This window comes from Anopheles maculipalpis, chromosome 3RL (assembly GCF_943734695.1).
Source record: "Anopheles maculipalpis chromosome 3RL, idAnoMacuDA_375_x, whole genome shotgun sequence".
NCBI classification, from domain to species: Eukaryota; Metazoa; Arthropoda; class Insecta; order Diptera; family Culicidae; genus Anopheles; species Anopheles maculipalpis.
In genome coordinates this window covers 32,849,307-32,872,603 of record NC_064872.1, presented here as the reverse complement: position 1 = coordinate 32,872,603, position 23,297 = coordinate 32,849,307, and the positions used below count along the sequence as shown (strand labels likewise).

General features: G+C 43.1%; 4 protein-coding genes across 4 annotated transcripts in view; 2 read left to right on the top strand and 2 right to left on the bottom strand.

Annotated features, from left to right (window-relative positions):
- LOC126564129 (protein MCM10 homolog) overlaps positions 1–23,297 on the bottom strand; it is a 297,632-nt gene that overhangs the window by 153,983 nt on the left and 120,352 nt on the right. The gene's annotated exons all lie outside the window — the stretch shown is intronic.
- LOC126565482 (cytochrome c oxidase subunit 4 isoform 1, mitochondrial-like) overlaps positions 1–23,297 on the bottom strand; it is a 174,031-nt gene that overhangs the window by 139,175 nt on the left and 11,559 nt on the right. The window lies entirely within an intron of this gene.
- Positions 4,743–11,010, top strand: LOC126564296 (uncharacterized). The gene is made up of 10 exons (XM_050221297.1): positions 4,743–4,836; positions 4,920–5,115; positions 5,181–5,727; positions 5,814–5,933; positions 7,143–7,269; positions 7,377–7,543; positions 9,847–10,045; positions 10,200–10,427; positions 10,519–10,746; positions 10,854–11,010. Exons 1-10 carry the CDS (start codon positions 4,743–4,745, stop codon positions 11,003–11,005), a joined length of 2,058 nt encoding a protein of 685 aa, XP_050077254.1. The 3' UTR covers positions 11,006–11,010.
- Positions 13,702–16,708, top strand: LOC126564275 (uncharacterized). The gene is made up of 4 exons (XM_050221276.1): positions 13,702–13,925; positions 14,812–15,611; positions 15,679–16,026; positions 16,098–16,708. The coding sequence occupies exons 1-4, from the start codon at positions 13,702–13,704 to the stop codon at positions 16,706–16,708; spliced, it is 1,983 nt and encodes a 660-aa protein (XP_050077233.1).

The window sequence follows — 23,297 nt, the reverse complement described above, 5'->3', positions numbered from 1 at the left end:
GCACCCTTGCCGGTGGTGGTAAAGTGCGCCCTAGCTGGGAAGGGATCGAGTAGGATTACATCGACATGAATATAGTTTTCCTGCGAGCAAATATTTGCATTTCACCGAGGGAAAAACTGTTTACCTTAGACATGCGTTTCGCAAGGGGATCTACGCAATAGAAAAGGTGGAGCAGAAATTATCATACACACGGCAGCCGGCAGACCCAGCTGGAAGTGTCTGGAAATAGAAGAAGCTGAATGAAAATGGTGACCTTTTTACCCGGTAGAGAAACAAGACGCCAGTTTTTTTGCGTGTCTGATCATTTTCTTGCGCAATTCGTTTCAAACGAGAAATGTGCACAATAATTGTTCACTTTGGTTAGTTTCACCTCGGCTTAGTGTGAAAGAAAAGCGATCTGGTTTCTTATCGGCTTACCCATAGCGAATTATAAATTTGCAACATTTTCCAGACAACATGCTGCTATTTTTTTAAACTTTCCCTCACGATCTGGGAACTGGGGATGGTACGTTTCCCTTTTGCGCAAGGCAATAAATCGCTGCGGAGAACAATTTTGCCTCATGATTGTCTCGATTAAAATCGTTACTTACTTTAGATGATGAGAAATGGAGATAACTGTGTAATGGTGTCGTTTTTTCCATCTCAATAAGCACTTATATTACTACACCAGGGATGAGCAACCTTTTGTTTGTGTTGGCGCATTTTTTATAATTTTAATATAATTCTTCATTCATTTATACCTTTTTTGTAGCAGCCTGCTTGGCTGTGCAAGATTCTGAAGGCATGTTGGTTCTACAACCTAAATCCCGCAGCCCGTAGCTGGATAACCAAACCGATGTGTATGGAAGCGGTCTGAACGGAATTCCATGTATGGTCCAGCCGTGCCATTACCAACACCGCTACTGCCTTTGCCACCAGATAACGTAATATAATTTAGTAGTAAATATCCTCACATCACAAAGTAAAAAAATCATAAATCAGAGTCACTTTTAACGATTTTCCAATCGGAATGATTTTTAAAATATTTCTGCAAAAGACTATTTCCAGTTTTATTAGTAAATATGGTAAAAAGATAGAACGCAATTTTGATTAAAAGCCGTTTACATAATTCTAAATTAGGAATAGTATTGTGTGCTGGAAAGCGAAAACGCCAAGCCAAAACTAGGTCATGTCAGCCATCTAGTAATCCTACCAGACTTGCCGATATCACGCAGTTGGATAGTCAGTCCTCACTACGTGGGGGCCGGTCCGGATGGGATTTGAACTCCAATCCAGCCGTGTAAAGACCGGCGCTGCTGTCGCCTCTACCACCACTAACGGTTTTAAACATATCAAAGCTGATATGAATGCAGAATCGAAATTTCAACTCAAATTTTGAACATAAATTGTATAAAAAAACGTTTTATAATAACAATTCTAATTTGGGTGTCAAAAGAATCATTATTTAGTGAATCAAAGAAATGAAGCCAAACTATTAACTAATTGAAGCAAAAAGGTATAAGAAAAACGTCTGTTTCTCAGTATTATGAAAAAATGTTCCCTAAACAATACTATTTTGCTAACAACAGTTGCCTTACCCTGCATTAAAGTATTACCAGCTGCAATCGAGACGATTTTCCATCACGACAAAGGGCAAAAAAAGCAAAGCTGAACAAATTACGGCGCTAGTAAGAAAGTGCATAAAAGAAATCATAATTCTCTGCCACACAGTCCCTCCGTTCGTCCCTCCTTTCGTAAAATGGAACTCAATTTGTGAAACACTTCAGCGTGCATTATCCATCTGTGCACGAGACGACTAGCGCAGCCCGAGTGATCAACTTGTACCCTTCGACCCTTCGAAACAGTTTTCTTCGCGTGCGTCCCTCCCTCTTGCTAGAAGAAAAAAAAACGCACAACACAGTCGGTCACAGATTTTAATCGAATCAGGCCCAGAACTAATTTGCACACTGAACTTGCCTCGTTCTTCGAATACACGCTTTCCTTCGTGCTTGTAGTGAGTGTGTGCTGCTGCTACTATTATTCGTGGAAGGCAAACCCACCGCAAACATCATCCCCTAATCTTGTAACAAGCGGGTTACTTACACTCTCACACAACACAGACACAAGTAGGGGAATTACAGTTTTTTTACCAGCGCAAGCAAATCCCCAAAGGATAACAGCAAAAAATAACCACATCCTGATTTTCATCCTGTCACACCAACACAGCACACAAACCCAGACACACCACCAACACACAACTAATCAAACACACAAAGCTTCATTTCGATGTGCAAAGAAATCCAGCGCCTGCTTTTTCACCATCACCATTGGGATTTGGACTTAACAACGTGGTGGTGTAGAAAGAAAAGAAAGCAAAAAAAAAACGTACACTGTTGTCATTCAAAAACCAACCACCACGTGGCCCTGCACCGTCGTACGAATGGAATGACTACAAAAATCGCGGAAGCAAAGGAGAAAATAGCATGTGTTAATTGCGTATGCCACCCGGGCGGCTTTTCGGCGTGGCGTTCTATCTGTTTGTTGAAATATTTAGCGTGTGGCTTCGGCGTCTGCTTCAGCGTAAACGATAATGCATTCGGTAAACATGCTTTCGCGCCATGCTTATCCGGCGAGAATTTAGCACCGTGGTGCCTTGAAGGGGATGGTCGTGATGCCGCTAGAGCTAAAGGAAGCACTTTGGGTGACACCACTCTGTAATGAATTCCTTCGAATAATCGAAGGGCTTCCTCCAGGGAACCCGATGAGCGATTCCGTAGAAGCGTACAAGTATTAGAATCTCTTTGAAGCGTTCCACCACGCACGTGGTTTGAATTTTTGAACTAAATTGTGTTAAAAATTCAAATTCATATCAAGCCTTGTCGGGGCACGAAAACTGAATATGAAACAACGAGCTAAAAAATGCGAAAGCCCACATACACACAAGGGAAGTGATACTCGTGTGTGCGAGGCAAACAAATCATCGATCTACGGAACTGGCTAGAATTTGTCCGAGGAATGGAAGAAGCGATCGTGGAATTGAATGGTTTGTCCTCCTTGTACTACTACGCCATAGATGAAAATGTATTTTGTTCCATTTGTAAAGTAAAATAGTCAATTGATTGTCTTATGATACAAGAAGAGACCCTTCAATAAGGGTGTGGCTCGAAAAAAAGGATAACATTTTCCCCGCTGCCATGTTTTAGGTCACAATTAAAAACTTTTCAACGCATCCCGCCCCGGGTCGCGGTCGTTGAAGAAAATAATTAAAGAACCATGTCATGTTTTGCCGAGCTGCGGCTGTTGTCGCTACTGCTGCTGATAGGGTGGATTTGGAGTCCTGATTTGGACAGAACCTACAGCAACATATGTGCTGTTAGTGCCACGAGTTTTGAGGTGATAGCGGACGGCACAAACGTTGTTTGTTTGTAGTTTTTTTGTATTGTTTTTCAACCGTTTTTCTGGCATTCTTATTGTACTTTTTTCGTATCAGCTGGGTTAGAAAGATTAGACAAAGAATTCTAATTTGGAAGTTTTGTAGTAAGAGAATGGAATCTTGACGTTTGATCACACACCACTGCACGTCGTCGGCAAGAGAGATTTTTTAATTTCGCAACTTATCACACAACATGGTGTTCTGAATCAAAAACAGTAATCAGAAAAATAACTTTATTCGGAGTACCATATTAACTTGTTAATTTTAACAATGTTTTACTATAATTCTGTTCTATCACATTTTCCCATTTTTCATTCCCTATGAAAACTTAGTTGAATTTGTTTACAATTGCTTAAAAAACTGCAGTTATCATGGTGTGAACCTCTTTTAGTTACGTTTTTTTTTCTCTTTTGTTTTTTGTAAAGCATCTTAATGTGTTTCTCAAAGCTTTCCAGTGCATAAAGAACCTCAGTGAAAGTTCTATTAGTGAAGTGAATTTATAATGGATGGAATGAAATAATTTTATTCACGCGAAACGAAGCTTGATATAAGCTAAGTGCTTATGGAGTTGTCAGAATTCAGTCTTTCAAAGCTCAACCTCAGAGTGTATTTATTTAATAATAAAAAAGGTTATTTCACTGTTTCTGGACCTTACTTTAAAAGTTTAAAAAAATATTATCGAAGTAAGGTTTAGTAATTTTTTTTTTAATAATTACTGTCAAACAAAAGTACTGCACTGATCGACTGTGTGGCCTCTTTGTTCTGCAAAGATTCAACGCTAATGTTTGTCAAAATGTACTCACTTTCTATTTTTCTACATTCTGCAAAATTAATGGCTATTTTTTGCACCCCATATAAATTACCAAATCAAATCTATCTGCGCCGCTAACAACCATGTCATTTCCGATGGCAAATCATTCCAATTAAAACATTGTCCCATGAATGGTTGTCCCGCGAACGTCTTACGTCTGCTATACACCTTTCGTTCCCAATTAAATCGCATCCCGTCGGATGACCAATGTTCTTATCATCCTAACTTCGGCTTTAATCGAAGCTCATTAAAGAAACAACCAAGGAGAGGTTGGCCTCTTTCTCTCTCCCAATAAATCACAAACACACATACCCCAATCGACGCGCGTGATGTTGGGTCAGTTCCGATGCCGTATCTCGAATCCGTGATGTAACAGCCCAACACACAATTGATTAGACGTTAATCCTGGCCAGGGGTAGATGATAACGATGCTAAAATTCTGACGAAATTTACCTCGCAAAGTGATAGAGTAAGGACAGTACTAGCCACCAGTGTGTCCGGATCGTTTGTGGTGAAAGGATGGAGAATAAAGGTTGCTATTCGTTTGTCTGGCTGCTGGTGATCGGAGTGTGTTTAGTATTTCTGGTTCGACATACGACCTACCCGAATGCGGGTGAGTTTCACTTCCTGCGAGCGGGTCGTGAATAGAATTGTCACACCAATTGTGTTCTTGCTTTCTCGTCCTCTGTGTGATAGTTCTTCCTGCCATGGGGAAGTTTATGGCAGGTCCGCGACTGTTGCAGGTGGTCCGTGAGGCGAAAGATCGACCAACGCCCTTACAGTTGGCAGAGTTTCATGATGGTGCCGAGTGTGATCGTATCTGTCCGGAACAGGAAGCTCCTCGGGTGTGTTATTTTCGGTGGATCGCCGAACAATATGCAGCGATGGGATCGTAAGTATCGTCTGGATGCTGTCCGGCAACAAAAGATGTCACCTCATAGCTTCCAATCTCTGCAGCGCTTGTGGTGACTGTCGTTGGGGCAATCGAAGTCACTGCTTTCATCCGCAGTGCATTACGGCGGACGGTATGGAGCGTGGAGTCTTGGCACTTAACCGACAAATCCCAGGACCGTCCATACACGTCTGCCGGCACGATATGGTTGTGGTGGATCTCATCAACCATATGGAAGGTCTTGAAACAACGATCCATTGGCATGGAGCACATCAGTACGATACGCCGTGGATGGATGGTGTGCCCATGATCACACAGTGCCCGATCCCACACGGTACCGGCTTTCGGTACGCGTTTAATGCATCCGAACCGGGCACACAGTTCTACCACTCACATTCGGGCCATCAAAAGGCAAACGGGCACTACGGACTGTTTGTGGTTCGATCGCCAACCGACATCAATCGCGATCTGTACGATTACGATCTCAGCGAGCATCATATCGTGATATCGGACTGGACGCTCGATCTGGTGGAGAAGTTTGTGCCGGGACTTCAGAGCAGTACGGTGCGGATGGATTCAATTCTTATAAACGGTCGTGGAAGGCATTTTGATGTAAGACAGCGAGCTAGTGGAAGTTTGACAATTGTTAAATAATGCTTAACTAAGTGATCTGTTTTGGACTCGTTTTTTTCGTACAGGAGGAGGAACACGAACTTCAAGTGCAAGCACCGTTGACAGTGTACCGGGTGAAGAAAGGTTTTCGGTATCGCTTTCGGTTGATTAGCAGTGGAAGCCAATTCTGTCCTTTCCAGTTGCAGGTAAGTGCAGGGTGCTGCATTCTGTCATTGCCATTTGAGTCTTATCAATATTGGCCTAAACCAAGGAGTCTAAACCAAGTCGGGACTTTTTTGTTTTGAAAAACGATCTTACAACTTGATTACAATCAGGATCTCTTTCAGCTAAAACTCCTTTTTTCTTGAGATATTTCTATCCCGTTTTAAAGTGTTTCAATTGGAATAGAAGTCATGTCACTGCATTTGTAGGGCTTTAATTTTTTACATGAATAATTTATTGAACTAATCCTTTATCTTTAGGTTCTTTGCTTAGATATTTTCCTTTTAACAACTGCTTCAACGCGTTTTAGATTAAGCATTACGTGTTGTAAAAATTGTACTAAACTGTAGTTTCCAAAAATGGGTTTTAAAAATAAGGCAATCGGTTCACTGAAGTGAATAACAAACCCTCGAGAGGCAATTTTCAGCTTTCACGGCATTCACGTTTAAACGATCAGTGAATGGTGAAGGGATTTTTTTTTATTTGAACATACTCTCTACACATTCCCTGGCTGCTAATACTTTCATCAGTAAAACGTATAGAAACTGTAAAATTTTTAAATGCATTTGAAGCACCTACTAGCAAGCATAATGGCTGCAAGGCTTATTTTTATTACCTAGTGCGATAGTGAGTCCCTTTGTAGTGGTCCTTCGTCACGACGCGACAAAAACGAGACTACGGCCCAAAATCAGCATTTTATTTTGTTAAATTAATTCCTTCAAAATTGTTTCAAATGGCATCACTCAAAGTATTAAACCAGCGTAAAAATGATTTGATAATTTTTTTTTACGATTTAAATTTCGTCTCTTTTAATGTTTTCTCTGCAACGTGCATTTAAAAAAATACTCAAATAGTGTATTAATTTAAAAAAAGGTTGAATAAAAAAAAGCGCATTAGGACATCAAAAAAGTAACACCGAAGAAAGAGTTGAAGCAGCTTATTTGAAATATTTTTTAGTTGAATTTATATAAAACCACAAACAAATAGTAAAACGATAAAAAACAAGCCTACAAAAAAGAATACTCCATATAACTTATCACGTTTACTCAATTTAAGTGCTTTAAAAAGAATGAAATTCAATCATAGTTATCGTACGGTGGTCCATTCTATGCTCGTTATAAAAAGCAATGTCTCTTTTTCATTGATTTTATATTTCCATTGACACATTCTAACAATTTCCCGTTCCCATGAAGATTGAAAACCATCGAATGCAGCTAATTGCCACCGATGGAGGCGCCGTGCAGCCCACCATGGTCGACACACTCATCTCCACCTCGGGCGAACGGTACGACTTTGTTCTGTCCGCAAATCAGAAACCAGGTACGGGCACCCTCGAGAGCCCCTCCTCACCACACTCGCAGTCATTAACTTTTAACCATATTCCACCAAACCTCGGTGTCCTCCGTGTGTATCCTCCCTGTGCGCAGGTAACTACTGGGTGCGAGTCCGTGCCATCGGCTTTTGTAACGTCGAGCGACGGGAAGAGTTTGCCGTCCTGTCGTACATCGATGAAGTGGACACCGTACCGGAAGAGGTACTGGCCTACCCGAACCGCACGCCACCCACCTGGGATGAGCGATTCCCGACGGGCACGGTAAGTAAACGTCTAATCGGCACCCACGCGCCACCAACGAATAGCTACGGGCACAATTTTCACGAGCACGTGGGACGTGTCAACGTGCCGTTCGTGTTCGTGCTAGCACCCACAGCATCCAGCTTCTAGGATGCTCCAGATAAAAAGCGAAGCGAAGTCACTTCATGGGTAGTAAAGTGAGGTGAAGAGGAAAAAAGGACGAGTAAAAAGGCTCTGAACTGATCTAGCCGGTTAACACATACAGCCCGAATGGAAGCTTCGTCTTCAAGCACTAACCGAAACAAACGACGCTCATTACGCGCTTATTTTATTTTACTTTATTCATTATTTTGTGCTTCTCCTTTTTGTTTCTTGCTCATCCACGGTTCATCGTTTAATCATTATCGCCCACTTATCTGCACCACCACGAGTTTGGTAGGGACTGCACTCATTACTTTTCCTGTTGTTTGGCTTCGGTTGTTCTACGCGGTGGGTTTGGTTTTTCTTCTTTTGTTTCCGAGCGATCAGTAAATAGCTTCATTTGTTTGAATGACTTAATAAATTCTCTTCCGAACCGTAGGTGTATAGTTTGGTGCAGTGAAAAATGTCTACATTGTGGCGAGTTAAAGTTGATCTCGGTTTTGGTGTTTCGAAACGAAGTTATTTTGCTGCTTATTTTCCATAAGATGAGAATTTTTTCTAATTTATTGTTTACTTATTTTTTATTTTTGCTATTGTTGGTAAACAATGCTTCTTTTATGTATTTTTACACCAACATGATTGAGTCATGTTGGTGGTCATCAAACCTTCAAAACACTTATTTGTTAGAATATATCATATTTCTAGCATTATGCACATTACCGAAAATATCCAATAACTATCCACCGATCTAGTGCTGCCAGTTGGATTGGGTTAGATAAGTTTGACGCGCAATTTAATTAATTTCAATTGGTTTTATTCATGCCTTTTTGACTGTATTTTTTTCAGCAGTCATTTGCCAGATAGTACCAATATGAACATTGAGGCGCATGTCGTTTTTAGTCTTTTTTAAAATCGTGATTAGATTAGCCCCGATTGGTTTCACAATCTTAATCTTAAGTCGAAGTTTGTATTGAAGAACAGAGTTATTTTTAAGGCTTTAAACATTAAACCGCTAAGGACAACATGGTGGATTTTATTTTGATTGCATCCTTACGTTCAAAGGGTTTTCTCCAATAATATTAAAATCTCTTTCCCGAGTGACTATGCTGCTACTCCATGTTGGCAGTATAACCACTGAATAAGACCCTACGCTAGAGATTTGTCAAAAAAATTGGCTCATATCTGCTAATTTGCTAGTCTATTTTACCAACAATACACTTAATGCAGGAGATATTTGTTTAATTTATTTCTAGTATGACGGCTCCTTGCCGTCTGGTCACCGGATATATTTATTTCACCACTATTTTTATAACGTCTTTCAGTCGTTCTTGGAAAGGAGTTTCTTCAATGTTCTTCAGTAGGAGGGATGTTTGGGATAAATGACGAACGATAATAACACCAGACTTTAGGCCAGACGTTTAGTTTTCGCGACTTCTGGCACATTTTTGGGTCTTGGGACAGTGTCTACTGGACAAAAAATGCCCTACAAGCCATGCTATTGTTTTTTACTAGATGGTAGAATTAATTATAAAAAAACGATTCGGTAACAACCAAAAAGTGAACTCGGAATATCTCAAAATCTTGAAGTACTTCTTCTAAAATCGTTAAATCCAATCATTTTAGGACGTTTCAGATTGTGGTTTTCAATAGGCTGATTGAACAATATAATATCGCTACAAACTCCGTTGATTCTTTTTGAACAATTCCATACTTTATAAGGAAACGAATGGACGGGGATGGACGGAATTGAAGGATATTGTCATTTTCTTTAATAACCCAATTGACATTGCTCTTACATCACAAACCACTGTATTTACAATATTGTAACATATTTGTACAATTAGACCTAAGGCCCACCTCACGCTGTCCTATCTCGCCTAAGAAGCCCATTCATTAGCAAAAGTCCCCTGGACAACATGACTGCATATCACACCACTTGACAAGCACCGGTTCGAGTGGCCATCTTTACTTGTAAGCTTCCTAAGAAAAGCTTCCTCTTCTTCCTTATACACCCGCCGTTTGCTCACCGTAACGCACTAAGCTCAGCAAAACCAAACAAAGAAAAACCGGTGCTGACAAAAATAGTCATTACTAATAACGCTCCACTTGCCCGATCATGGCCTTCATTGAGCAATCGTGCTGTAATAACGCGATGACTACTTTCCGTTCCGTCACGCCCCCAGGTGCTCAACAACCCGAACGCCACGTGCTACGTGCCGGACGATGGCGATCTGTGTGTGGCCGATCTGGAATCGCACGAAGTCTACCGGGACGATGCACTGATCGATGCGGCCCCGGACAAATACTTCCGCATCCTGTTCAACACGTTCACGGCCGACCCGTCCGTCCTGTTTTCCGATCACGGTTACGTCCGCTACATGAGTAAGTGACCGCCCACCAGCTTCAACGACACGGAAGCCCGGAACACACACCGGACTAGCGTAACGTGACGCGGTGTTGTGTCCATTCTTTTGCATTAATTTTTTGCCTCTGTCTGTCTGTGTGTCCTTTTTTTTTTGTGCCCCAACACTCGCAGCCGTAGTACTCACGCTCAACAACATTGGCGTCACGAACAACATCAGCATGGTGTTCCCGGACTTTCCGCTGCTCACGCAACCGGAACTGATTGGCGGCGACGGGATGTTCTGCAACGACACGCACCGGCCGGAGCGCTGCAAACCGCACCATGCCTGCTTCTGTCTGCACCGGCTAAAGGTGGCCCTCAATGACGTGGTCGAGATGTCGCTGATCGACGACGCGGAAGGTAACGATATCGCAACCAGTACGCGGCACTTGCGTTCACCATTTCTAATCGAGGGGCCGTTTCTCTTCTCTGTTGCTGCTCCATTGAACAGTGGTGCGCGATCTGTACCATCCGTTTCATCTGCACGGGCACCGGTTTATCGTAACCGGCATGGGGCAGCTGCCCGAATTTCGGACGCAAAGCGAAAAGGTGGACTTTGTTGAGCGGAGTCGCCGATATGCACGCACCATGCCCAGTGACCATAACCCACCGTACAAGGATACCGTATCGGTGCCATCGCGCGGCTACACTCGCATACGCTTCCGGGCGGATAATCCAGGTGAGTGGGGAAGCTAAGGACGGTCGGTGTGTTCCCTGTGGTGCCCATTTTAATTTTACACCCATCATGCGTTTCTGGTTTTTTTTTTCTTGTCTGACGCTCATCAGGATTTTGGTTGGTACACTGTCACTTCGAATGGCATCTCGGCATCGGGATGAGCTTTGTGCTGCAGGTCGGTGAGGTGGACGAAATGAAACAGGCCCCGAGTGATTTTCCACGGTGCGGCAGTTACAAACCGGACATCTACTCCCCGCTCTAGTGGGTTGTTTTACGTGGATGAAGTGGCTAGGAAGTGGCTGGGAACTTTGTGGAAATCATAGATTCGTTCAGATTGGCATGCGACTAGCTGCTCTCTACTAGACTACAAGCTACCACACATCCATGCCTCAATGAACAGCTTAATGCAAATAGCAATCTAAAATTATGCGACCGAGCGAAATTGATTGGTCATATGGTTGTAAATTTTACGGGTTAATATTAGAGTTTTATTAGTCTAAATCAGCACAGTGAACTGATAGCAGTGTGTGGCCGAGATCAATGTATTATTATAGTAGCATGGAGCTAATTCAAATAATTACACTTTTGTTCAGTTAATTATCAGATTCATAAAATGGAATAAGCTTAAGATAGTTTCTAGTGTTGATTAGTGAATAGCACATCAAACCTGTATTACCTGTCCAGCAAGATTAGCTAAATAAATAATTTTTAAAGTAGCTTAAACCTTAAGAAACATTGTAATAGCTAATAAGATAAGACCTTAATAAAAGAGATGTTAAGCAATGGATGTTAAAATTGTTCAAATGCAAACCAATAGATGACTGAATATTGTACATCAAGTAATACAATTTCGACGCCTATATAAGAGCTTAGCTTTTTCCAAGGTTATAGTCATTGTCAGTGAAATCAGTTCCCCAAAATTGGTTAAAGCTTTCTCAAGGCGAATCAAGTTACTGTCAAGATGCTCCACCAATTCCTTACTGTACTATTGTTCGGAAACATGTAAACGAAAATCGTTTTACATAGAATTGTTTGTTCAGTGTGTACGCCGAAAGGTATGCAATTTATTGTTTAGTGTCTCTAACCACTAAAAAACTAGCTTACATGTTAACAGAGGCCATCTACTAATCCGGATTAGCTCTGGCCATATACTACTAGACGAAAGATACAGGTAATCTGGTCAATCTGACATAGTCTAAACGAAATGATACTTTTAAAGGAATTTTTGAAATGATGACCTGTTTTAAGATAGATGTAAGTGATTACCAATAATCAATGATGGTCGCTATACTAACCGTGCTAATAAATGCTAATAGCTATGTTTTACTTAAGTGTCCTTAGATTCCTCTATTCCAAATGACTCCCTTTGAACGTTTTTAAAAGACTGTTTGAGTTCTTTTAAGCAACTGGTCCTTTCTCTAAAATTCCCATGCCTGCGCTGCTTCCTTCTCCTGAAGACACATAAAAATGATCATCTTGTGTTTATTCTCTCGCACTTCATTTCACCATTTACTTTAAATCGCTCGCAGCGGGAAAAACTTCCCCGTCTTCTGATGAAAAAGAAAAACACGATTTTCTCAAATTCCAACCCAAACAGATTGTTCCACTTTGCACAACAAACGAAGATTACTTAGCGACTAATCGTTAGCCAGGCGGCAGGGACGTAAACTGTACAAACAGCCCACAAGTATAATGCGATACGAAAGATAAAGACGCGAGTTCATTGGAAAAACAAACAGCACCGCTCACGTCACACTGTCCCTGTAGATCCCTTTACGACCCCGCTAGGGAACAAACCAACCAAGCCCGTTGCATATGCAAGCGGTCCACCGCTAATACCTTCGTCGTCATCATTCCAGTGTCTGTGCAAGTGCCCGTTTTGCGTACGCTTAGCACCTGAGATTGGATCGGGAAGAGCTTGTTTTCGTTCCCGGTTAACTGACTGGTTCTGTGCTGGATGACGAGGAAAGCTGTGTGTTGCCAGTGCCAAGACTGCTATATCACGATTTACCTTTCCACGAATCGATCCCATGGGGAGCATGCATCTGGTAGTTACTGGCACTAGGATTATGGTGAAAGAAGCTTAAAGATCTAGCAGACAAACGTGCCTATCTGAGTGCTATTTGATATCGGGACTAGCAATCAGATTTAACAAATTCTTGTGAAAAAGCAATCTGCCATGTAGGCACATTTATGGCCCCTGTAATATTGCTATAAAAATATGGTGTACATTTTCACTAGCAAAATCCTTTCCGCATTCTTGGGCAATTTTTCCTAAAATAACGATTACTATTATCCCAATCGGGTTTGCTCTGTGTTGACACGATTGCCTCTTATCACTTAATACACGTACAAGTTGCGCTGCCCACTTACTCCACTAATGCCACAGTCAATATTTCCATCCAAAGCAATAGTCTGTTCAACTTGTGTGTGTTTTTTTATAGCTTCCTCCACAAAGCTGCATTTTCATTTCGAGAGCTGCTTAAAACCGGTAGCTTTCGTCGCTACTTAACCCTGCGTCTGTGGGTGTTTATGTGGATGAAAATAAAAAAAAAACTATTGCAACACCTAAACTCCAATGTTCCTGGAAGAGATCCGCACCAGCAGGGGGTCTGCTATAATCGTGCGTGGGATTTCCCTGCAGCGTAGGGCAAGCAGAAGGGTAAAGCTCAGTGGCGGACGAGAAGAAGAAGAAGTAGTGCAGGACGTCACGAATCTTATCTCGAAAGCACTAAAGCTGTAAGCAAAGCCCCACGGCTTATACTACACACGGCCTCTCGAGAAACCCGAACGTACCAGTGCTGGCGAGACATTCCGTTATAAATAATTTCTTCCCATTTGAGCTGACGGTCAGTGTTACGGCTACAGTTGAATCGCGCTCAGTGCACGGTGTCTGCAACAGTTCAAGGTGCACCGTGAAGTTTTGGATTATTACTAGCTAGCATCAAGATTGGTATAATGATCATTCGCCCTACGCGGACACTCGCCGTGCTTTGTGTGGTGGTGTTGTGCGCTACAAGTGCGCGTGCTCAGAATTGGCTAAAAACGCTGGTGAAATCGACGAACGGCACGCTTGATGTGCACTCTTTTCCGGGCGAGCAGTGTTTACGCCAGTGCGATGACACGCATCCCCGGATTTGCTACTTTTCCTGGACGATGGAACACTACCACGTGATGGGACCGTAAGTTTAGCTGCCGAGTACGAAACAATGCGGGAGATCGTAAAGTTGCAACCGACGCACTATAACGGAATATCTCATGTGAAGTCTGTGTACTTAGTGATAGAATCCCCATGTTCTCTAGACAGTTTAGATTATATGGCTCCATCTGGCACGAGGTGAAGTTCAATGTTAGCCAGCCATTACTCGGTTGCGTGCACGGGCTAAACTCAACTGCTGATGCAACGATGACTAACAAAAGTGTGCCATAAAATGAAAGCTTCAGCGTTACACCAAAACTTCCTCCACTTCTACATAGCACAAGATCTTTACAAAGTGCGCTTAGCTCGTTAATGAATCACTCAAACAGTTAGGAAAAAAGTCTCCACTCTACGCACTTCACGAACGCCATATGAGGGCAAACACTTAAAATACGAACAAGGCCTCTTAAGCTCAATGTAAACAATAAGCGAAGTGCGTTGATGGATCTTACTCTTCCTCGGTCAGAAAGAATTCCTCCTAAAGCCTTCAACCATCCTCCTATTATTAGCGGTTAGTATATAGTTATCCGGATACTCTTCTTGTCAGTGCACCAGAGAAAGGCAAGTGACGCAAGTATTTTGTAATGGCAAATTAAGCCTCCATAAAAGGATGTACGCCACTTGTGTCGACTTAAGCCACATTCCACAAGCAGCTTAAGGTCTCGCGAAGTGTCTTTGTTACCTTTGCATGTGCCAGAACACGCGTGAAGTGGGGGATTTGGTTTCAGCTAAGCTGGAAAAAGGAAGCGATAAGCTAGGACACAGTTATGCACGCATTCGAGAACCAGTTTGCTCCTGTACGACTTCCAGGTGGTTATCTCATCAAATTCTAATTTCGTTTCTACTTGTTCATTTTCTTGCTTCTCCAGTGCTTGTCGTAATTGTGCAAAGGGCAACCATACCGACTGTTACCATCCTGCCTGCATAACGGCAGATGGCGTCGAACGTGGTGTCATGAGCCTGAACCGTCACATCCCTGGACCAGCGATCAACGTTTGCCACAACGATCTGATCGTGATCGATGTAACGAATGCGATGGCCGGTACAGCGGCTTCGATCCACTGGCACGGTCTTCATCAGCGTGCCACACCACACATGGATGGTGTTCCCTTCATTACCCAGTGCCCGATCGGGTTTGGAAATACGTTCCGCTACGCTTTCCTCGCAACGGAACCTGGCACACAGTTTTACCACTCGCACTCGGGACATCACAAGGTGAACGGACACTATGGAGCACTGATTGTGCGTGAGCCTAAAGCAGCGGATCCGAATGGACATCTGTACCACTACGACACACCGGCCCATGTGATTGTGGGTTCGGATTGGATGCATATCGATGGGGAGATGTTTATGCCGGGGCTACCGTCCGCTGGTGGAATCATGCCCATCAATCTGCTCATCAATGGTCGCGGAACGTACTACGATCGCGAAAAGAACGAAACCACGGACGTGCCGTTGGAGGTGTATACTGTTCGGCGTGGAGCACGCTTTCGTTTCCGGTTTATCAATGCCGCTAGTCACGTGTGTCCACTGCAGCTACAGATCGAGGATCACTTCATCGAGATAATTGCTAGCGATTCCTTCCATCTGCAACCGCGGAAAGTAGATACGCTGGTCACTACGTCCGGTGAACGGTACGATTTCGTGCTGGATGCCAACGGACCCAAAGGTATGATCACCTGTGGCTTCTTACAGTATGGATGAATTACTTAACTTTGCATAATTATCTTCTACAGACACATATTGGGTACGATTGCGAGCTCTAGGGCCTTGTGCTGATCTGCAGCTGGAGCAATTCGCCGTATTGCGATACACCGGTGGTCCTGTAGAAAGCTATGCTTTCCCTGCCAACAAACCGCCTACATATGACGTTCAGTTCCCTAACGTTGCCACCGCCAATCATCCGAATGCAACGTGCGGACGCACTGAGTTTAATGATTACTGTATAACCGACTTCCAAGCGTACGATACAGACGAAGATGTCATCAATGGAACGCCTGATCATCAGCTTACGTTCGGTTTTTCTAACTATCTTGTCAACTTCCACCACATGTTTGAGACGCATCCATATGAGCATTTTATGAGTAAGTATATGTGACATACTCTGGACTTATTCCTCAACTAATCCTGTCTTATTTCACTGCCTGTTTCACAGACATCCACGGTTCGGTAATGCTACAAGGTGGCATCAACAACCTCACCCTCGCATATCCACCATTCCCACTGCTCACACAACCCGACGAGATCGATGAAAGCATGTTCTGTGACGAGCACCACCGTCCGGAACGGTGTTCCGATCGACAGCTGTGCAGTTGCATACATCGAGTCAAGATCGAGCTGGGTGATCTCGTGGAACTGTACATTCTCGATCTCACACCCACCGTTAACGATCTTAACCACCCATTCCACCTGCACGGCTACCAAATGTTCGTGATGGAGCTGGGCCAAGATCGACGGGTGCCGATCACGTTCGAGATCGCACAACAAATTGCACGGCAGCGCTTGGTGCAGCGAAATACGGTCCCACTTCCACCGCGCAAGGACACGGTCTCGATACCGAGCCGTGGATACGCCCGTGTACGGTTCCGTGCGAACAATCCTGGCTTTTGGCTGATGCACTGCCATTACGAGTGGCATACGGCCGTGGGCATGGCGTTGGTACTGCAGGTAGGCGAAACGAACGATATGGTCAAGCCACCGGCAGATTTCCCGAAGTGTAACAGTTACACACCCGCGGTGGATGATCTTCTGCAGGAAGGACTATGAGCATGTGTCGAATTTCATAGTCTATTTACACTGTGGTACTACTATACATACGCATAAACACTATTTATTCTAGCTACTGGGTAATATCGTTCGCTTATCGCTCGCTTATTGATCTAGTGTAATAAGTTATTTCAAGCGTCCTCAGCGGTTAGTGTAAGCTCTGTAGTCCACCCTTCATTTGAAGTGGTGGAGATTACAAACGAAAAACACTAGAATCGTTTTAAGGATAGTAGCTCGATTATTTTTACAGTGCAATTGTGAGAGGTTTACAAAGCAGGGAACTATGGAAATGTTGTCTAGACTGGTGGTAATCTGTTAACGATAGATCAATATCTCAATAAACTAGTCATATTTTATCAATAATCTTTGATTGTATTTCTGTCTTATAGCAATAATTACTTTATCACACACCTGTTTACGTATGAGGGCACTACAACTCTACTCTTTACTAGGTTAACGTCGGAAACCTCTCAGCATGCTGGAACGTCCCTCCAGGGAACCCAATAGAACAAGACTCTTACTCTTGATGATCCGATAACAATTCTTACGGCGTGACTAGTCACGTTTTCAAACCTTGCAGGTCTAGTACGTTGCATTTAGAGTGAGATAGTGAAGAACTGATAGAGATCGTAATTAAAGTGGAGTCTCCATTGACGTGCCCACACATACGGGAATCCCAGTGCAAACTTTTGACCCAGTTAGTAAGTGCTAGAGATGAGAATAACCAGTCTTTTAGCGACTATGAACTATCAACTCCTTCCGGTAATTATAATGATTCCCAAAAGAATTTAAAAACTTTCTGTGTTCCGAATGAAATATACCATGTGCAATATGAATCTCCCTAGCGAGTATCAACAACTTCAGCGTGAGTTCTCTGCGATCTCTGCGATTCGAATCACTAAAGAGTTCTTCTTCTTCTTGGTTTAACGACCTCTAAGGTCATGCCGGCCATCGAAATGGTTTTCTAGGCTGCCGATACCACGTAGTTCGATAGTCAGTCCTCACTACGGCTGGAGGGGGGGACGGTCCAGATGGGATTTGAACCCCCCGGTTCTGCCGTCTGAAGACCGGCGCCGCTGTCGGATATACCACCGCCCCTAAAGAGTTATAAACTGCTAAAAAAGGTGTAAAAACTATTTGTGAATAGTCCCGGCGGCTCGGTGGTATAGGCGACAGCGACACCGGTCTTTACACGGCTGGACCGTGGTTCAAATCCCATCCAGACCGTCCCCCCGTACCAACTATATGTAATCGGCAAGTCTAGTAACCCATTCGATAGCCGGCGTGACCTTAGAAGGTCGTTAAGCCAAGAAGAAGATTAGTTTATTGAATTTATGTATTTAAAAAAAATGATTCAAATCACTCACTTACTCTTACTCAGTACGTGCGACACTAATCAATATTATTGACTATATTATCTGCTTGCTAAATAATGCTGCACTTCACACTTCCATTTCTAAGTGAGAAAACGTATTGATGATATGATCCTTATGAACTAAGATCCAAAACAGATGAAGAAGTAATTAAAATACTTTGGTAAAATTGGTGCACCGTCTTTTGTGTCCTCCATTTGTTTTCATCCTCAATTATTAGTCATCCTTAAATTTTTTTTTTTTTTTTTTCAGGATTCCACATTACATCTTATCCTTTTTTCATAAACGAATGAAAACAATTAATCAATTTTTTAGACGAAGGGGGTAATGAAGAAAATAATATCAGCATCCAACATCCAATAAACATAATTGAATTCGTTCCCATAATATTCAACAACAAAATGAGCAATTCATTCGAAAACACAGACCTATTCAACGTGCAATTTCTTTTTAACTCTGGTCGATAATGACACTCGCGCGTTTCCACTTACAACTTCATATAATCAAATTACGTTTCCGTTAAAACTCGCTTCGAATATCTCACCGCGTCTAGGCTGAGCCGCTTCACAAAATAAAATCATTTAATTGAATTTCAAAATAAGTGTACGAAAACCTTTTGCGTGCATTCAACGAAAGGGAAGCACTTGTACACGGTTACCGCGAATGTCTATTATTGTTATGCTTTCATTATTTTATAATTTTCAGTACAGCTCTCATTCCGTGTATTGAGCAAATTAATATAAATACGCATTTTAACTGTCAATTTCCTCATTCCGATTATACAGCATCTGCCTGTACATCAACGAAAAAACGTACTATCGTTTTCTATAGAAGGACCCTTACTATTCTTTGCCGTAAATAGTTTTTACTTGTAGAGGACGCTGTCTGAGTGCACCAACCCATCCTCCGATGCAGTCACGCAGTCGTTCACATTCACAGATTACATCTCAAAAACCCTATTCTTATCCAAACAACAAAATCATGGCGTGTGCAAAACCGAACCTCCAGAAGCACTTATTGAGCCACTGTCACCCCTCACCCCCCTGGAATCGTTGTTATAGGCGCTAATAGTGTTGGCACTTGACTGTAGAACCTTTGCCCGGGTGTGTGTGTGTTTGGTCTGGTCTCTTCGCCTTCTCTTCTCCTTCCGAACAAATAGTCCTTTGACCCGTTAACACTCCGGCTATCAAACTGCCAGTAAGAGTCAACGATCTGTGAAGCCGGATACGATTATCGTTTATGCTGATACGGTAAGCAATCAGGATTCGCATTCAAAAACGAGGGCCGCAGCCTGCAGGCAAACAAGCAAGCCAAAAAGAAATTAAGAAAAATGCTGCTAGCGAACGAAGAAGCAACCGGAAGAAGCGTCATTCTTGCGCTGATACACTGCACCGTATATCTCTGTCGAAAGCGGAAGTTACCGACCCCTTTCTTTCGCATCTTAAGAACCTACCCATCGCCCGGAGGGCAGACACAGTAAGAATTCACTCGTGGATAAGTGTGCTACAACTGAACACTCAAACCAATCGAGACGGAGAAAGCGAGAGGGAATGTAGAGGGCGATACCAAATCTTGGAACGGGACTCAACATCTCCGTGTGACACGCACACACACACACACATTAATCGAGACATTTTTGGGCTAGGGAAAAGGGGTGGTTTTAAATTTCAATTACACTCGCTGCACTCGCTTGCTTCATCAGCGCACTCACTACTCAGCGAGAGATGGTTGCGATAGCGTATGTACTGCTTCCTGACGGGACGAAGGCACCCAACGCGTGTACGCGTACCATTGTGCATCACCGGTAAACCGTTTATCAGCAACAAATTGACACACACACACGGACGCACACATTTAGCGAGGAGGTTTTGAAGGCACCGGAAACGCTTATCTACTTTCGTCGCGTCGCGTAGTATCGCGCTTTGTATCGGCTCCGTGCTTGCTTTCACTCGCGCTCTTTATCTCTTAACATGTGCGTTTATCCTTGAAACGCTTCAAGATGGGTGCGGCGCACTGATGTGTAGAGTATTCAGGTGGTTTGATGGAGAAACCGATGAAAGCGAATTCGAGTGTGATCAGTGCCAAAGTGTGTAATCCCATTTTGCTGCTGTTAAACATGCATTACAGATTCGGGTGGGGAAGCAAGGTTTTGAGCGAGAGATCTGATTGTCGATGAGAAGTGTGCGCGTGGTAAGATTTCGAGAGCCGTACAGAAGCTGCCCATTAATCACGTACATGCTGTGGAACAGGGATCTCCTAATTGTGACTCGAGAAACTCTCTTGTGCTACCCGGAGAAATCCTATAGCTGATTTGTTTTTGTAACATTTAACCTATTTTGATCCTTAAAACCTGTACAAAATGTATAGGAAGTGGTTAGTTTTCTAAGGTAAATTGGTTTATAGTATGTATATTAGCAGTAGACGGTCGTGTAGGGCCCCGACAGATGGCTTTTATATGGGGCCCGGTGTTAGGAACTTCGTAGAAGACGTCCCTTAGTAACAGGATCGTATTGACGGCTCAGTGTTAGCAGAATCCTAGTATTAGGAACCCCGGCACTAACGGATGTAACGGTGGGCAGAATAGGCAGCCACCTAAGGCCCCGATAGGGGCCTCGTGTTGGGAACTTCGCAATAGTAGCTTTGTATCTGGGAACCATACTCCATAAGAACCATAAGGGGCCCCCAAACAGCTCTACCATAAGGTACCTACTACCTGCTACAAAGACTCTTATACAAAAAAATTGTGGTCACAACAAAGTCCAGAAAGCCGGAAAAGATAGGACGAGACCTTTCAAGGTTGTCGAACGCAATCAGAAGAGAAAGAAGAAAGTTATTGCAGGCGGCTCTAATTATATACTTTTAGGGGGACTAGGGGATCTTGAGTAAAAGAACCCAGAAATAGCATGACAAAACTTCATAAAAATGTGGTAAAAAAAGAAGATTTTTTGATTATGTCTATTACTTTTGGCATTTCAGATTCCTAAATTAATTTTATTTCCGATATAACGATCCGGCCGTAATGACGTTTTGTGATGCCAAAAATCTAGATGACCAAAGCGGTGCCTAGTTAAAATTATTTGGTAAACTATCACAAAATACTTATCCTCTCCACATGATTCAAGATTTTCCCACTTTTATTCCTGTGTCTATCTAGCCCTTGCACTGAAAAGTTTGGAAAACCCTGCTCTAGCACAATAGTATGTGATGTGGGATTGTGGGGCAGAATCCTTAGTAGATGCTTAATGATAATTGTCTTTTCCCCGAATGGTTACAGGGTAAATCAGTGCCGGCACGCTTCACTTCCGGCAGCTTACGCTTCAGTGTGGGAATGTCGCTGATGTACAACCCGCTAACTACTGTAGAGAAATTAAAATACTAACGATTCAGCAGCTTTAAAGCTCTCCACAGCTTCATTAGAAACTTCTATTACCATCTAGAGTACGGCACGTTAGTACATGCGGTACACTCACACAAAAATGTGCACACATTCCCATTATTTACACCGTACCAAATGGATCCATAATTCACCACAAACACACCGGCACAGCAGCTTCTCGGCACTTCCTTAACGCCGTACCCACCCGCCAACCGTGCGCCACCCGACGGCACAGCATCATAAATCCTTTGGCTGTGACGTATTGCATAAATAAAATATCTCAAGCCTCAGCGTGTAAGGATGTGGCGTGTACACTTACAACCGGTTCGGATGATCTACTACTGGCCTAGCAGAACAGGAGATCAGAAAGGCTCTTCGTTTCGTCAAAGGAATTCCTGTTCCCGAAATCTTCCTTCCACCCAGTTAGTGGTCCACGCTCCATCATCCTTAGAGGAGTATTTCACGCTTCAAAGAGCCTGCGGACGTTTGGTTGGTTTGTTGGTTGGTAGGAAATTTTAAACAGACACATTCAACCGTAAGGTGTTAAATGTGAACCGTAGGGCTACAACAGGATACAATTATTTTGGGCGTGGGCAGGGCAAATTGGTGCGCCTCTCATTGCGCCATGGGTTTCAGGTTCGGTTTATTTTTTGGGTGTAAGTATCCTTATCCTTTTTCGTATTTCGGTTCCTTATGGGAGGTTTGCAGAGTGGCTTTGTGCGGACTTGCTAAACATGTTTACCAACGAGGTAGACACCACGGTGAACCACTACCTCGTTGGCCCCTGTCCGTAACGGCTAGCACGCAATGGAGAAAAACTAACCATCTTCACTAGACAAGAAGAGTACTTGTTGATCCTTGGTGAGCTATTTTGGAGCTTCATCCATTTTTAAATATTTTCAACAAGCGCACTGCTCTCTTCAACCATTCAGCAACCGGCCTGGTAAAATTGAGATGCATCTCTTATCACTACGTCGAAATCTTTCCGCAACACAGTAGTGTTTAAGAATTAAAGACAATCAAGATCTTCATCGCTATACTGGACTTGAGTTCGTTTATGATACACTCTCCAAACGGTATTTTCTGTCAGTTGAATTAGACTGTCCATTTGATGCATTTCGCCAGCTTCACGTTAACAAATGGCATGTCTTCATCTAGGCGAATAAAAGATCACGTATTTGTGGTTTCTATCGAGCTTTAGAGCAATTGCAAAAGCTTAAAGAAATGCCTGAATAAGGTTTGAAATACCTCATTCAAATGCACATGACGGTGCGATCCTGGTGAGCCACTCTATTAGGTTACGTTTCAGTGTATTGAATCCTTCTCAATACTACCGAACTAGCAAGTAATAGGAAGGAACATCCCGAACCGTATTATGCTGCAATTGGGCACCATTCGAGGCGTTGCATGAAGACAAATGAAAATAGAATCCACCCCCCATGCCCCTTATCCGTATCTCGAGCGAGAGTTAGCCGTATAATCTTTCTCCAGGAAGTGCCGATTTACCGATGGGAGCTGCACGTGCTCCCATGTTCGACACACGCGTGTATAATGCTTCCGGTGGATTGGGGTTGAAATCACCACCCAACAAATAAAAAAACAGCCACTGTCCCACATAACCTTTACCCCACTAACGTGATTACACACACGAGCGGCAAACGATGACGACCGGAGCAAACTAAAGAAAGGGTTGCCCGTGCAGTAAGTGCGCAGTGCCCACGAGTTAACCACATTGAATTACAACCCATTTGTAGTATGTGCGGTCGGGTAAGGACGGCAGGAATCAAGTCGGGTTAGTTTTCTGGCAGTGTACCGTACCGAGTGATGGTGGTTGGTGGCG